We start from the raw sequence: 14,061 nt of genomic DNA, 5'->3' as shown, positions 1-14,061 counted from the left end.
ACAACTAATGCGGACCATGCTTAAAAGAATAATGCTTGTATTGTTGTGTCATTTTGTATTTTTTTAATTCATCTATTTCATTTTATTTTTGTTAAAGTTTCCTTTTGTATTTTATATGATAATTTAAAAATTATAAAAATCTTCAAAAAAATTTAAAAATTTAAAAATTTAAAATTTAAAATTTAAAATTTAAAAATAAAAAACTTAAAAATTTAATATTTAATATTTTAGTCCATATTTCAGTTAAAAAGTTCAATATTCAAAATTAAAAAAATTCAAAAAATGATAATCTCAGCACAAAAATTTTGAAAGAAAAATAGAAAAAAATATGTTAAAAATAAAAAAAATTAAAATTAAGCAATAGTGACGATTTTCCCAAAAACGCTACAAAAACTTAAGCTATAATGGCACTTTTTAGTAAAAACGCCGCAAAAAATTGAGCTATAATAACATTTTTATTGAAAACGCCGCAAAATATCATTATTTTACTAAAAAAAAGGAAAAAGAGAAATCAAAATCCAGCTCACTCTCAAAAAAAAAAAAAACTTTTGGTTACCGGCTCCTTTACTCCCTCTTATTCTCTCAAATCCCCCAAATAAAATTTAGCTACTCTTTTTCTCTCGATCTGAAATAATAAAAAGAAACTAAAAAAGGCACAAAGGGTTTTTGGAAGCAAATCAGAGCGAAGAAAACCCTTCACTATTATTCACTCTGTTTTCGCCAATGAAGTTCCTCTTTCGATTCATTTCTGGTATAAATTCCAAAATTATACAAACACCAAAATTTTCCTTTTACGACTCGATTTCTTATCTCGTTTCTTGTATCTTTTGCTGTTGAAAGCGGATCCCAACAGGACTATGCTTCGTTCACTGGGTCGCCACCAGTTTTCGGATTTAACTGGAACAAAAGCCAAACGAAACTATGCTGACAATGTTTCTGAGTACAACGCTGTCCTCGCTTCTCTCAATGCCACACGAAGGTTCTGTCGTTTAACTTGTTGCTTTGTCTGGGTCTTATTTGATGTCTTTGTTTATATATGCTGTAGTTTTTGCTTTTCTATTTTGTTTTTAATTTCAGAAGGAAAAAAGGAGAGGAAAAAAAACTGGATTTAAACATAATATTTTTGGAAAAAATATAATTTAAAGAATTTTTTACTTTGCATTTAGAGAAAAAGAAAGTATGATTTTACTTTTGAGTACATTCCCTTTGGTTATTTGTTCATAATTAATCAATTATGTGGTTGTGGACACCAAGTTCTGTTCGTTTAAGTTGTTTCTTATTTGTTCATAACTAATTGTTCCTTGAAATAATTCATCTTGTTATTTGCACAAGTATTTAAATATTCATGATAGCAGCTGGTACTTATTTTTATTTTTGCAAGAGAAATTATAGCTCTAATTAATTTATATGGAGGACAAAATGAAATAAAGAAGTAGAAAGAAAGGAGCTCTAGCTGTCTCAAGTCCCTACTAAATTTCATTGCTCTAGCAGTCCTTTTGGCAACTTAGGAACATTTTGAGCTAGCCTTTTAAGTATTGAAAGCATGCCCTATTTTTCCTGATTTATTGTCTTGCAACGTTTAGATGTTTTGTTGTTTTTATTAATTAGCACTAGCATCTCATAAGCATATGACATAGTTATTTCTTTCACTAATTCTGGGAACTTGCATTGCCAGGCCAGGTGTTACAGCTGGTAAGGCTGCTGGAATGGAAGTGGTTGCTGTGCCATCTGTTCCAAAACAAGCGCATCTTTACATCTCTGCCGATGAAGTGATAAACTCTCTGCTTGATTTGCAACCTGAAAAGTAGGGCCTACCTCCATTTCAAGATTGTAAATCTTTTGACACCTACATCTTTGTATTACATCATAGTTAGTAACCTTTACTTGTAAACAATAATCATGAGAAAATGGTGTTGTGATTGCAGGGATAGAGGGAACTTTGCCAACAGAACCTTGGTATATCAGTGGTCCCGTCATTAAGGGATTTGGCCGTGGCTCAAAAGTTCTTGGGATCCCTACAGGTATATAATAAACTGTTTGCTAAGCTAGTCTCTGTCCTTAAGCTATTTTGGCCTTTGTGTGGGAAGAAATCACACAGATATCTACCTGTAACTCAAACCCCTAATAACTTAAGAGTCTTTGAGCCATGTTGCTTTGTTATAACATCCAAAGTCTTAGACATTTGTTCATATTTCGTCTGTTTTGCTTCATATCCTGATCTCTTTCGTTTCTTTTTTCCAGCTAACTTGTCACCCAAAGGTCACTCAAGTCTAAGAGAGAGTGTTTACAAAGAGAGAATACTGAAAGTAAAAGAAAAGAGATCTAAGCTATTTTTCGATGCCTTCTTTAGGCTTCTTACATTCCTATTTATAGCAAAATTTCAAAGTTCTATTTAATTTTTCTTCAATCCCATTATTTATCATAATATACCACAGATCCTCTAATAGAAGAATGTTTATGTTTAAGAATTCAGACAAAAAATTCTGAAATTAGTGATTTAGCAAAAGATCTAGCAATAAGTTGGACTTCTATTAATGAATATACCAACACGACAGAAGTGGAAATTAAAGAAATTAATAATAAAATAATTGAGTTATTTGAACCTAATAAATTTACTACAGAAATACAACCAAAATTATTAAATCTAAAAGATCTGTCAATACCAAAAGATTGGATGATTGATAGAATAAGTGGTGCTAGTACTTCAAAACCAGTAAGTACTATAGAATATATGTCATCTGGAGATAGACTATATTTTAAAAATAATGCTATAATAAATATAAATGATAATTTAGTTTTACCCTCTAATTCTCAGATAAAGGAAGAAGAAGATAATATTAGTACAAATTCAAAAACACCAATAAGTATGAAAACAGTTTAAATACCTATTTTCCCCACTGAACCTAGTAGAAATTCTAGAAATACTAGAATGGAAGAAATACAAGCTACTACTATTATTCAACAAATGAAAATGGGAAAAAATTATATTATTACATTTTCAAATTTCCAACCTAGGAAATATTATATAAATATTGAAATTACATTTCAATTTAGAGAATATAAAACATATTATTTGCATGCCTTATTAGATACTGGAGCTACCACAAGTAGCTGTAGAGAAAATGTCATTCCTGAAGAAAAATGGGAATTAATGAAAAACTCAATTAGAGCCATAGGAATAGATGGTAAAGAAACCATAATCCAATTTAAGGCTAGAAATATACCAATTTACATAAATAATGTAAGATTTGTAATTCCTAAAATATTGTGTTTTCCTGAAATGCATGGAGACATATTATTAGGAAATAATTTTATATATCATCATTTACCGTTTTCTATAGATAAAAATTTAGTAATATTATCAACAGAAAAAACTTCTGAAGAAATACATTTAATAGAAAACCATAAATTTGTATGTGATAAAGGATTTAGACCAATGAGAAAAGAACAAATTAAACAACTAGAAACAAATCATTGGTTGTTTAAAATTCTAGAAAATAATTTTAGTGAAGAACCATTAAAATTATGGGAAAATAGTCCAAGATATTGTGAAATAAAATTAAAAAATCCTATAAAATTATTAGAATTAAACCCATGATCTATACTAAACAAGATATAGATGAATTTGATACACAAATCAAGGAATTATTGGAAAAAGGATTAATAGAAAAAACTAATAGTCCACATTCAAGCCCAACTTTTATGGTAAGAAATCATGCAGAAATAAAAAAGGGGAAAAGCTAGGATGGTAATTAATTATAAAAGACTAAATCAAAATATTATTTTTGATGGATATTGTATCCCACGAAAGGATGTTTTGATTAATCAAGCTAAACAATCAAAATACTTTAGTGAATTTGATTGTAAATCAGGATTTTGGCAAATAATGCTAACTGATGAATCTAAACCATTAACAGCCTTTAGTGCACCTAATGGTCATTATCAATGGAACGTAATGCCATTTGGGTTATGTAATGCACATCAAATCTTCCAAAGATGGATGAATTCTATATTTAATAAATACAAAAAAATTTGTGTAGTTTATATAGATGATATTTTAATATTTTCAGAAACTCTGGAAAAACATAGAAAACATTTAAATATTATCTCTCAAGAATTCATAAAACATGAAATTATTTTGAGTCCTAAAAAAATAGAATTAGAAAAAACAGAAATAGAATTTTTAGGATTAAATTTATCTACTGATGGTCTTAAACTACAAGATCATATTATAGTAAAAATAAAAGAATTTCCTAAAGAAATTAAAGATAAAAAACAACTTCAACAATTTTTAGGAATAGTTAATTATGGAAGAAACTTCTTCCCTAACTTATCTAAAAAAATAGGTGACTTATATGAAAAATTAAAAAAGATAAAACTTTTAGCTGGTCTAAAAAAGACTCAGAAATTATTAAAAATGTAAAATCAAAAATAAATTATACCCCAAAAGTCTATTTACCAAAACAATGTGATAGATTAATTTTAGAAACAGATGCATCACAAAATTATTGGGGATGTATTTTAAAGGCTCAAACAGCAAAAAATGAAGAACTAATATGTGGATATAGTTCTGGAAAATTTAAACCAAATGAAGTTAATTATGCTATATATGAAAAAGAATTATTAGCTATTAAAAAAGCAATAAAAACCTTTCTTATATATCTAGCATCTGAAAATTTTATTATTAAAACTGACAATCGGGCAGTTAAACAATTTCTTATTAATAATAGTTTAGAAAATGTACCTAGAAGAATTAGATGGTATAATGAATTATGTAGTTTTAATTTTGAAGTTTTATATGTAAAAGGCACTAATAATATTATTGCTGATTATCTTAGCAGGCTTTATGGATAGAGGTAAAAAACCTCTAGAACAAGTCAGGGAATGGACTACTGTCTATAAAAAACCCAACAAAGGAAAACAAATAAATCCTAATCAAGGATTTACTCCTATATTAACATCATTCTATCTAACCAAGGATATTACGTTCCTTATCCAATGGTAAGATAACCAACTGGATCTCCTTCATCATATGCATCAAGAATGGTAAGCCAATATCATCCAAGAACAATAAGTCAATCTCCTTGGTCTCTGGATCCGAATTTAGCATATCAAGCTAGTTATTCTGAAGTTATAAAAGGAGTAGAAAATTTGTTGAAACAACAACAAATTCCAAAGATAAAAGATTTTTATAATCCAGGTTTACCAAGTGAAATTTATAAATACATTAATGAAATATGGAAAACCCATATTTTAGAACAAAGAGTAAATTTTAGACGAGCTCTTACAAAGTTTTCGCAATTTTTAGTTGAAAAAACAACTAAAGAAAACGAAGCACATGATTTATTTTTAAAAGCTGTTTTATACAGAGATTGGGAAGAACTCGAAATAGAGTATATAAATATCAATGAGATAAATAATCTTATTGATATATTCCAATATTTTATTCATAAAGGAACAAATAGTCCCATTATGAATAAAATGTTCAGAATATGTTTATATAACAAAGCTAAGAAAATATTGCGAGGAGAAATTTTTGAAAAAATCAATAGAATTATCTGCAACCAGCGGGCTCAATTTAAAAAGGTTTTTTCTGAATACTTCTTACAAACATATGTTTTTCTAAATGAAATAGGAGAAGAAATTCCTACTATAAAATTCAGACCAGATCATGAACCATTTGATATAAACAGTATTGAATGGGGTTTTGTTAGAGAAATTGTAATACAAAACTTTTCTTTTAATTTATTAAAAAAATTTCCTGCTATTATAAAAGCTATATTATCACTTTTGGTATATCAAGATGATTTTTATTACTATTTTTATATCCAAATAAGTAGTCTTATTGGCATTGCTAAAAAAGAACGATTTTATCGACCATATCAAATTTGGATTATTCAAAGAATGATTGATAGTCCTTATTTATCAGCAGTCAAAGAAGATAAAAAACACTTGACAAAAACCATTGACAAGTGTTACAATAATCCAAAATACTTTCAAATCCAAGCCAGAATTGATTTAATGTCAACAGCTCAACATGTACTTCATCAACAAACATACAAATTATCCACCGATGGAAAAAGAATAGTAGTTGATGACACTGGAGTAGTCCAGAAAACAAAAGATGAAGAATCCATACAACTGCTAAAGAAAATAGCAGATATGGAAATAGATGATTTTCCTTCAGAAATAATTGAAAAAATCAAGAACACGTGGGAGACTTGGAATTCACCAAGACTATCACCAGAATCTTTACACCTAGATGAAATAAAAACGTGGAACCTTGATAATATCCAAGAAGGATAAAGACAAAATAAAGACCACGTGGAGAGTCAAGAAGACTTTCAAGTAGATTTTCAAGATTGGTAGTAAATTGAAAATGAAGGCATCCATGTACGGACAAAGATATGATGAGACAACTGACAATATACGTGGAAGCAACAATAAATTCATCCTTATCAGAAACACTGTTCGGGATTGAAGAAAAATTAAATAGAACTTTGAAATTTTGTTATAAATAGGAATGTAAGAAGCCTAAACAAGGCATCGAAAAATAGCTTAGAAATCTTTTCTTTTAACTTTTAGTATTTTCTCTTTGTAAACCCTTCCTTTTACTTTTAATAAAATAACTATCTTCTGTACTGGTATAAGTCTGAAATTGGTATCAGAGGCCCCCGGAGTAACGATTCTTAGAAGAATTGATATCATAATATCCATTGTAAGTTCTTATCTTTAATTTACAGTCCAGTTAATTCTGTGTTTATTTATCTTAAAACCCATATATCTGTTATTTTGTCTTACTTTTGCCTTTGAAGTCTAAGAGAGAGACGTTAGGCCCTTGAGTGATAAGACAAAATAATATAACAGAAGGTTTTAGGTACCAAAGGTAAATAACATGGAGGAAACAGATTGTTTATATAAAGATAAAAACTGCAATCATATTATGCATATAGATTCTAAGTAAGAAAATAATATTTCGGCCCTTAGTAAAGGATTTAATAGTCTAATGGATATAACCTCTATATATTATAATAAAATATATAATAAAGTTAGTAATATAGAAGAAAAAGTAAATCATATGGGAGATATCAAAGAATTAGATTTGAACAATAAATCTAAAGAAATTTTATCAAAAGTTAATAATAAATTAGAATAGGTTATTAATAATAATAATAATAATATAGAATCAGATATGGATTTAGGTCCTTTGTATTATGGTAATAGTAATATAATTTTAACTTTATCTGATGAAGAAGAAACTTCTTCAGAAGAGTTATCTTCTACTGTTAATAGAAATAAAATATCTGAAAAACAGAAAAGAAAAAATATTACTCAACAGAAATATGATTTTCAATCTTATAAAGAATTAATAGAACATTGGAAAATCAGATTTACTAAAAGTACTGATAAAAATGAAAGAATAGAATATTTAAAATTAATAGAAAAACTTTATGAAAAACATAAAGATCTATTTACTCAGTTTAATTATCATTATATGTTAAATTATGATACTACAGAAAGTAGTACTTCTAGTAATTCAGACAATCAAGAAGATTTAAATGTAACTATTTATAAATCTGATGAAGAAAATACTTCAACAGATGAGGATGAAAATATAGATGTTCCAGAACTAATGGATACTGATCAAACAGATCCTTATGGTAAAAGAAAACTAGAATCAGATGATCAAACAGATGATTATCTGAGAACTTTAAACAAAGACTTTGAGACAGTTGAAAATACAACTAGAATTTTTGGTAATCAAACCGAAAATATAGCTACTAATGAAATTAAAACCGAATATACAGGAAAATCTTCTAATCAACAATCAAGTCAAACTATACCTATACCACATAGGATAGATGATTTAAATAAAAGAAATGTGGCTCAAGGTGGAATATATTTGACTTAACTAATATTTCAATATCAGACTATGAAAAAACTATAGACGATTGGGCACAGTCAATGACAATCGTTGTAAACAACAACGGTACTTGGTCAAAAGAAAAATTTTAATTATTTTGTAGGACCTTTTCAAGGAGATGTTTTACAATTTTTAAGACGATGGGAAGAATCAGAAGTAGGAAAAGTCCAAAAAGGACAACTAATTAATCAAATAGGTACTCCTAAAGATCTTTTAAAAGGATTAACAAATATTCTAAAAATATAATTTTGTGGCTATTTTGATAAAAAAGATCAATATAGTATAGCAAGTTATACTCTGTCAAAAATTAAACTATGTGATATAAGATACCTAGAAGAATTTTCTAAAAAATTTCTTCATGAATATCAAAAGTTAAAAATTGAAAATATAGAATTTTGGAAAAATCAATGCTTTCATAAATTACCTCCACCATGGGACGAAATATGTATAAAGAAATATGTGTCCTATTTAGATAAACATAGTAAAGAGGCAGGCATAGCAAAAGAAAATATAGATTCTATAGGAAATAGAATTAATTTTGCAAAGGAAAGAATAACTTTACATTGTTTACAGACTAAAGCTGCTAAACAAGTAAAAAATAAATTAAGTTATAGTTATTGTACAAAAATTCTAGAAAATGAATAGGAATTTGGATGTAAAACAATACGTTCTAATACTTATAAAAAACATAGAAAGAAAAATAGAAAATATAAATTTATTAGATGGAAACCAGGAAATAAAAAATATACTAGTAATAATAATAAGAAAAAGAAAAAATTTGGTAGAAGAAAAACTTCTAAAAAATCTAAAAAACGGTATGTAAATGTTTTATATGTGATGAAGAAGGTCATATAGCACCAAACTATCCTAATAAAGGAAAAAGTGCTAAAAAGATGATTAAAAGTCTTGAAAAACAAGATTTAAAAATATGTTATGAAGAGGAAATAAATCCTGAAGAAATATTATATGAGTTAATATCAGAAACAAATTCTGATTCAGATGAAGAAGAATATATATTTATGTTTAATGTAGGTAGTAGTTCTAAAAATCAATTAGAAGAAATCCCTAAGTCTGAACAACAAGATATAAAATTAGGAAATTTGATTGGAGAAGAAAAAGATTTTTCTGATGAAATGATAGAAAAAATAAATAAAAATCATATTTCTAAAGAAGAAATATATAAAATATCTAAGTTTAAAATATGGAGTCAAAGACATATAGAAAAAATTAGTGGCAATACAGTCGCAAGGATACTAGAGGAGGATTAACAGAAATTCAATTATTTACTAAAGAAAAAATTAAGAGAATTTAAAAAGAAATACCCTTAAGTTAGATATATACATTTAGGTATAATTATGATAACAATAAGAGCCTTATTTAGAAAAGGACATGATATACCTATAATAGCAGTTTTATTAGATAAAAGATTTGAAAATCCGATAAAAACACTTATTGGTGGTATTCAGTCTAATTTACATACTGGTGTAATAGGATTTAAGGTTAAATCAAACTATTTTATATCCATTACAGATCCTCTAATAGAAGAATGTTTATGTTTAAGAATTCAGACAAAAAATTCTGAAATTAGTGATTTAGCTAGAAGATCTAGCAATAAGTTGGACTTCTATTAATGAATATACCAACACGTCAGAAGTAGAAATTAAAGAAATTAATAATAAAATAATTGAGTTATTTGAACCCAATAAATTTACTACAAAAATACAACCAAAATTATTACATCTAAAAGATCTGTCAATACCAAAAGATTGGATGATTGATAGAATAAGTGGTGCTAGTACTTCAAAACCAGTAAGTACTATAGAATATATGTCATCTGGAGATAGACTATATTTTAAAAATAATGCTATAACAAATATAAATGATAATTTAGTTTTACCCTCTAATTCTCAGATAGAGGAAGAAGAAGATAATATTAGTACAAATTCAACAACACCAATAGGTATGAAAACAGTTCAAATACCTAGTCCCATTATGAATAAAATGTTCAGAATATGTTTATATAACAAAGCTAAGAAAATATTGCGAGGAGAAATTTTTGAAAAAATCAATAGAATTATCTGCAACTAGCAGACTCAATTTAAAAAGGTTTTTTCTGGATACTTCTTACAAACATATGTTTTTCTAAATGAAATAGGAGAAGAAATTCCTACTATAAAATTCAGACCAGATCATGAACCATTTGATATAAATAGTATTGAATGGGGTTTTGTTAGAGAAATTGTAATACAAAACTTTTCTTTTCACTTATTAAAAAATTTTCCTGCTATTATAAAATCTATATTATCACTTTTGGTATATCAAGATGATTTTTATTACTATTTTTATATCCAAATAAGTAGTCTTATTGGCATTGCTGAAAAAGAGCGATTTTATCAACCATATCAAATTTGGATTATTCAAAGAATGATTGATAGTCCTTATTTATCAGCAGTCAAAGAAGATAAAAAACACTTGACAAAAACCATTGACAAGTGTTACAATAATCCAAAATACTTTCAAATCTAAGCCAGAATTGATTTAATGTCAACAGCTCAACATGTACTTCATCAACAAACATACAAATTATCCACCGATGGAAAAAGAATAGTAGCTGATGACACTGGAGTAGTCCAGAAAACAAGAGATGAAGAATCCATATAACTGCTAAAGAAAATAATAGTGGATGTACTTCCGGGGTATATTTTGGTTGGGTTGGATTGTCTACAAAGAGGTGTTTATAAAATGGTCATGAGCATCAGTTGGAACCCATATTTCAACAATGCTGAAAAGACTATAGTGAGTGCAATAATAACTTTGATGTTAACCACTGCAAGCCTTATTAATGATTGTTAACTCTTTATTTTCTAAACATGATTCATGCTGCAGGAACCATAGTTGCTTCATGAATTTACTGAGGACTTCTATGGTGAGGAATTGCGTCTTGTCATAGTCGACTATTTACGACCCGAGATATCATCCAAAATAAAATTATTATTTATATGAATTTACGACCCAAGGAATTTCTTCTTAATGAGCACTTCGAGGTCATGATTTTCATTTGTCTTAGCTTTTGATCTGGATTTTAAAGTAACGTGAAGGATCATGGCATGGTTTTACTTAATCAACTACTTAAAAGTGAAATGGAATTTTTTTTATCATCTTTAATGGATGCTTTTGTTCCAAGTTTTTATTTATCTATTAGAAAACATGAAAAATATGGGTTTAGGGTTTCTTCAAATAGCCCACAAGCATTGGGGTGGGGGTAGGTAATGGGTTTTGTTCCTATTTTAGATGGCTAGTAGAGAAAAATGCTTTGAATAAAATGTATGCTTCCTGTATTCTGAATCATTGTTTCCTTGATAATTTGTACATTGTTGCAGGCTTTGAATTACTTTCAATTTTTAAGAATATACTTTTATGCTTAATTTTTGTTCTAAATTGATGGTACCTTTAGGTTATGGGTTGCCTCATTGAGCATGATAGAAAGATTCTACTATGCAAAAGAAATATTGAACCATCTTTTGGTCTTTGGTATGTATTTATATGATTGGAATTTTGTTTAGGAAAGGATTGAATCTTGTTTTCTTCATTTTCTGATTTTTTTTTTGCAAAAGAGATTATTTATGCATTTGAGGCATGGAGTATTCACACTTGCTTTTCTTGTAAAATAGAAAGTTTCTACCATCTCTGATGGCAATACAAATATTTGAGTTGATTGGGTGGCATTAACATAGGACTCTTCCTGCTGGCTACTTGGAAATTGGGGAGTCTGCTGCTGAAGGGGCAATAAGGGAAACATGGGAAGAGGCAGGTGTTGAAGTGGAAGTCATTTCCCCTTTTGCACAACTGGATATTCCCCTTATTGGACAAGTTAGAATAAGCATCTTTAATTTACTTCTATATCTCATGTACATTTATGGAAGATGTTTATGTATCTAACATCGCTTTGTCTTTTTTGGAGCAGACTTATGTAATCTTCTTGGCAAAGCTGAAGAAGCCCCAATTTTCACCAGGACTAGAATCATCCGAGTGCTGTCTTTTTGAATTGAACGACATTCCCTTCGATTCTTTGGCATTTTCTTCCATTTTTTTTACTTTGAATTTGGTATAAGCTTTTTCTTTTTCTTTCTTTCCATAAATGTAAATGTGCTTAAAATTTATCTAAAAATTCTCATCGACATAAATTTTCATAAATTGTATTATCTCTCTGTTGCTGCAGTACATCGAAGATGTTAAATCTGGGAAAGTAAAGTTTCACTATGGCACCATTAACAAAAGGTTAAGTGTTCTCTTGTTGCTTTTACTAGGTTAAGAAGCGAATGAAGAAGCCTATTTATGTCTACTACCAACTGTACAATTTCTACCAGAATCGTCAGAGGTATATCTTTTCTACCTTCACTATAAGTTTTGCGCTCATTATGTGCTCTATTGCATGCTGGCTGATCTTTAAAATGATGTTAAGGATATCCTTTTTTTTCATTAGCAGACATCATGCAATATTTTAACTAATACTATTAGCATTTACCATATGCTTTTTACATGAATCCATATGATTTTTGGGTTTTATGGAAGTTTGTATCTCTTAAACTGGAATAACAACCATCAGTATGAGTTTCTATTAATGTCCTCTAGATATGAAATCAAATTGTGTTGAATTATATTGTAAAACCACCAGAAAATGTTTGTGTCCTCTTAATATCAAACTCTAAAGTCTAGAATCCAGGCACCTCGGTATGGATAATAGATTGTAACTAGATTTATCTGCCAAAGTGACGATGAATCTGATCATTTGGTTTTGCATCCTTTAGATATTGAAGGTGTGGTAGAAGATTTAATTTCTTCAAGCTGGAAAAGCCAAGGCTTAGCACTTCTTCAAGTGGAACGTTATTTAATGTTGCATTCCATGGTCATTCATCTTAGTCGGAACTTGAATTTTGTGTTATGGAAACAGGGTTTTGTAGCTACCCTGTGTACCAGCTTCTTTAACCATGATGGTTAATTACTACTAGTTTTGTAGCTTCTTTTATAATTGGCCGTGTTAATATAGATCAGATGAGCTGTAAGGTAGATTGCTCATTTAAACATAATATTTAAATTCCAAATTTAAATTTATTAATTTTTATATTTAGTTTTAAAGTTAAAATTTTAATAGAATATTTAATTTAATTAGTATTTTTTTATTTATCCTTAAAAGTATATAGTTTAAAGTTCAAAATTCAAAAATAAAACATAATATAATATTTATCATAGAAAATAAATATTATTTAATTAAAAATATATTTTTTAAAGGTTATATTCTTTAGCGGCGTTTGTGAAAAAAGCGCCACTAAAGGTTTGTTACATAGCGGTGTTTTTGAAAAAAAGCGCTGCTAAATGTCATGGTCCTTAATGGCGTTTGTGAAAAAAACGCCGCTAAAAGTCATGGTCTTTAGCAGCGTTTGTGACAAAAGCGCCACTAAAGGTCATGGTTTTTAGCGGCGTTTGCGGGAAAAGTGCCGCTAAAGGTCATGGTCTTTAGCAGCGTTTGCGAAAAAAGTGCCGTTAAAGGTCATGGTCTTTAGCGGCGTTTTTTTAATTTTGCGGTTATAGCGGTGTTTTTTGCGGTGCTTGTGAAAATGCCGCTAAAGGCCAAAAAAATCTGCTAAAAGTCTGTTCTCCTATAGTGGAAAAGAAAATATATTGTGTAATATATCTAGCTATAAAAGCCAAAAACTATATTGTAATTTGGACACAAGAAATCAAATACAAAAAAGTTAAAAGAAAAGATAGTTTTTATTTTATTTTATTTTATTTTTCAAAGAAAACAAAAAAAAGGAAAAAGGTTTCATCTTTTACCTGCGACGCCTTGTCTTTTTCCATCGTGGGAGGCTTCTCCGACCTGAAAGGCCTCTAAACCCACTAGGGTTCTGTCGAAAGCCTTGTCGAAAAGGTAGAAACCGAAAGCTTTTCAGCCTTTTTGTCGAGTTTTGGCTTAATTTTTGGGGTTTTTAACCCCAGATTGGTGTTCTACGTGAAAAAAAGGGGTCAAATGGTTTTTTTTTAACTTCTGGACACCGGCGGAGGAGGTCGCCATTGCCGATGATCGATTGTCACGGCGAAGACTTACCGGCCTCGTGAGTGGAGAGGAGGGGTCTTAA

The 14,061-nt window shown here is 28.8% G+C and overlaps 1 protein-coding gene across 10 annotated transcripts; it reads left to right on the top strand.

Moving 5' to 3' along the window:
• The first annotated feature begins 520 nt into the window (after positions 1–520).
• Positions 521–13,011, top strand: LOC107886649 (uncharacterized). Of its 10 annotated transcripts, XR_001680830.2 has the most exons (8): positions 532–751; positions 841–979; positions 1,676–1,830; positions 1,926–2,021; positions 4,842–6,718; positions 10,476–10,720; positions 10,811–10,850; positions 11,659–11,781. XR_001680830.2 is itself a non-coding variant. In XM_041100156.1 (5 exons), the coding sequence occupies exons 2-4, from the start codon at positions 858–860 to the stop codon at positions 1,978–1,980; spliced, it is 306 nt and encodes a 101-aa protein (XP_040956090.1). In that variant the 5' UTR covers positions 521–751; positions 854–857; the 3' UTR covers positions 1,981–2,021; positions 2,242–2,391. The 10 variants fall into 10 exon arrangements, 3 of the variants coding, with proteins under 3 accessions (XP_040956090.1, XP_016666176.1, XP_016666177.1); XR_005917929.1 differs by having other exon boundaries at positions 854–979; positions 1,676–1,804; positions 10,476–11,793; XR_005917928.1 differs by having other exon boundaries at positions 1,676–1,804; positions 10,476–11,793.
• Positions 13,012–14,061: the final 1,050 nt, after the last annotated feature.

This window comes from Gossypium hirsutum, chromosome A03, assembly GCF_007990345.1.
Source record: "Gossypium hirsutum isolate 1008001.06 chromosome A03, Gossypium_hirsutum_v2.1, whole genome shotgun sequence".
NCBI lineage: Eukaryota > Viridiplantae > Streptophyta > Magnoliopsida > Malvales > Malvaceae > Gossypium > Gossypium hirsutum.
The sequence above is the reverse complement of the archived record's forward strand: the minus strand, read 5'-3'. Positions and strand labels throughout refer to the sequence as shown.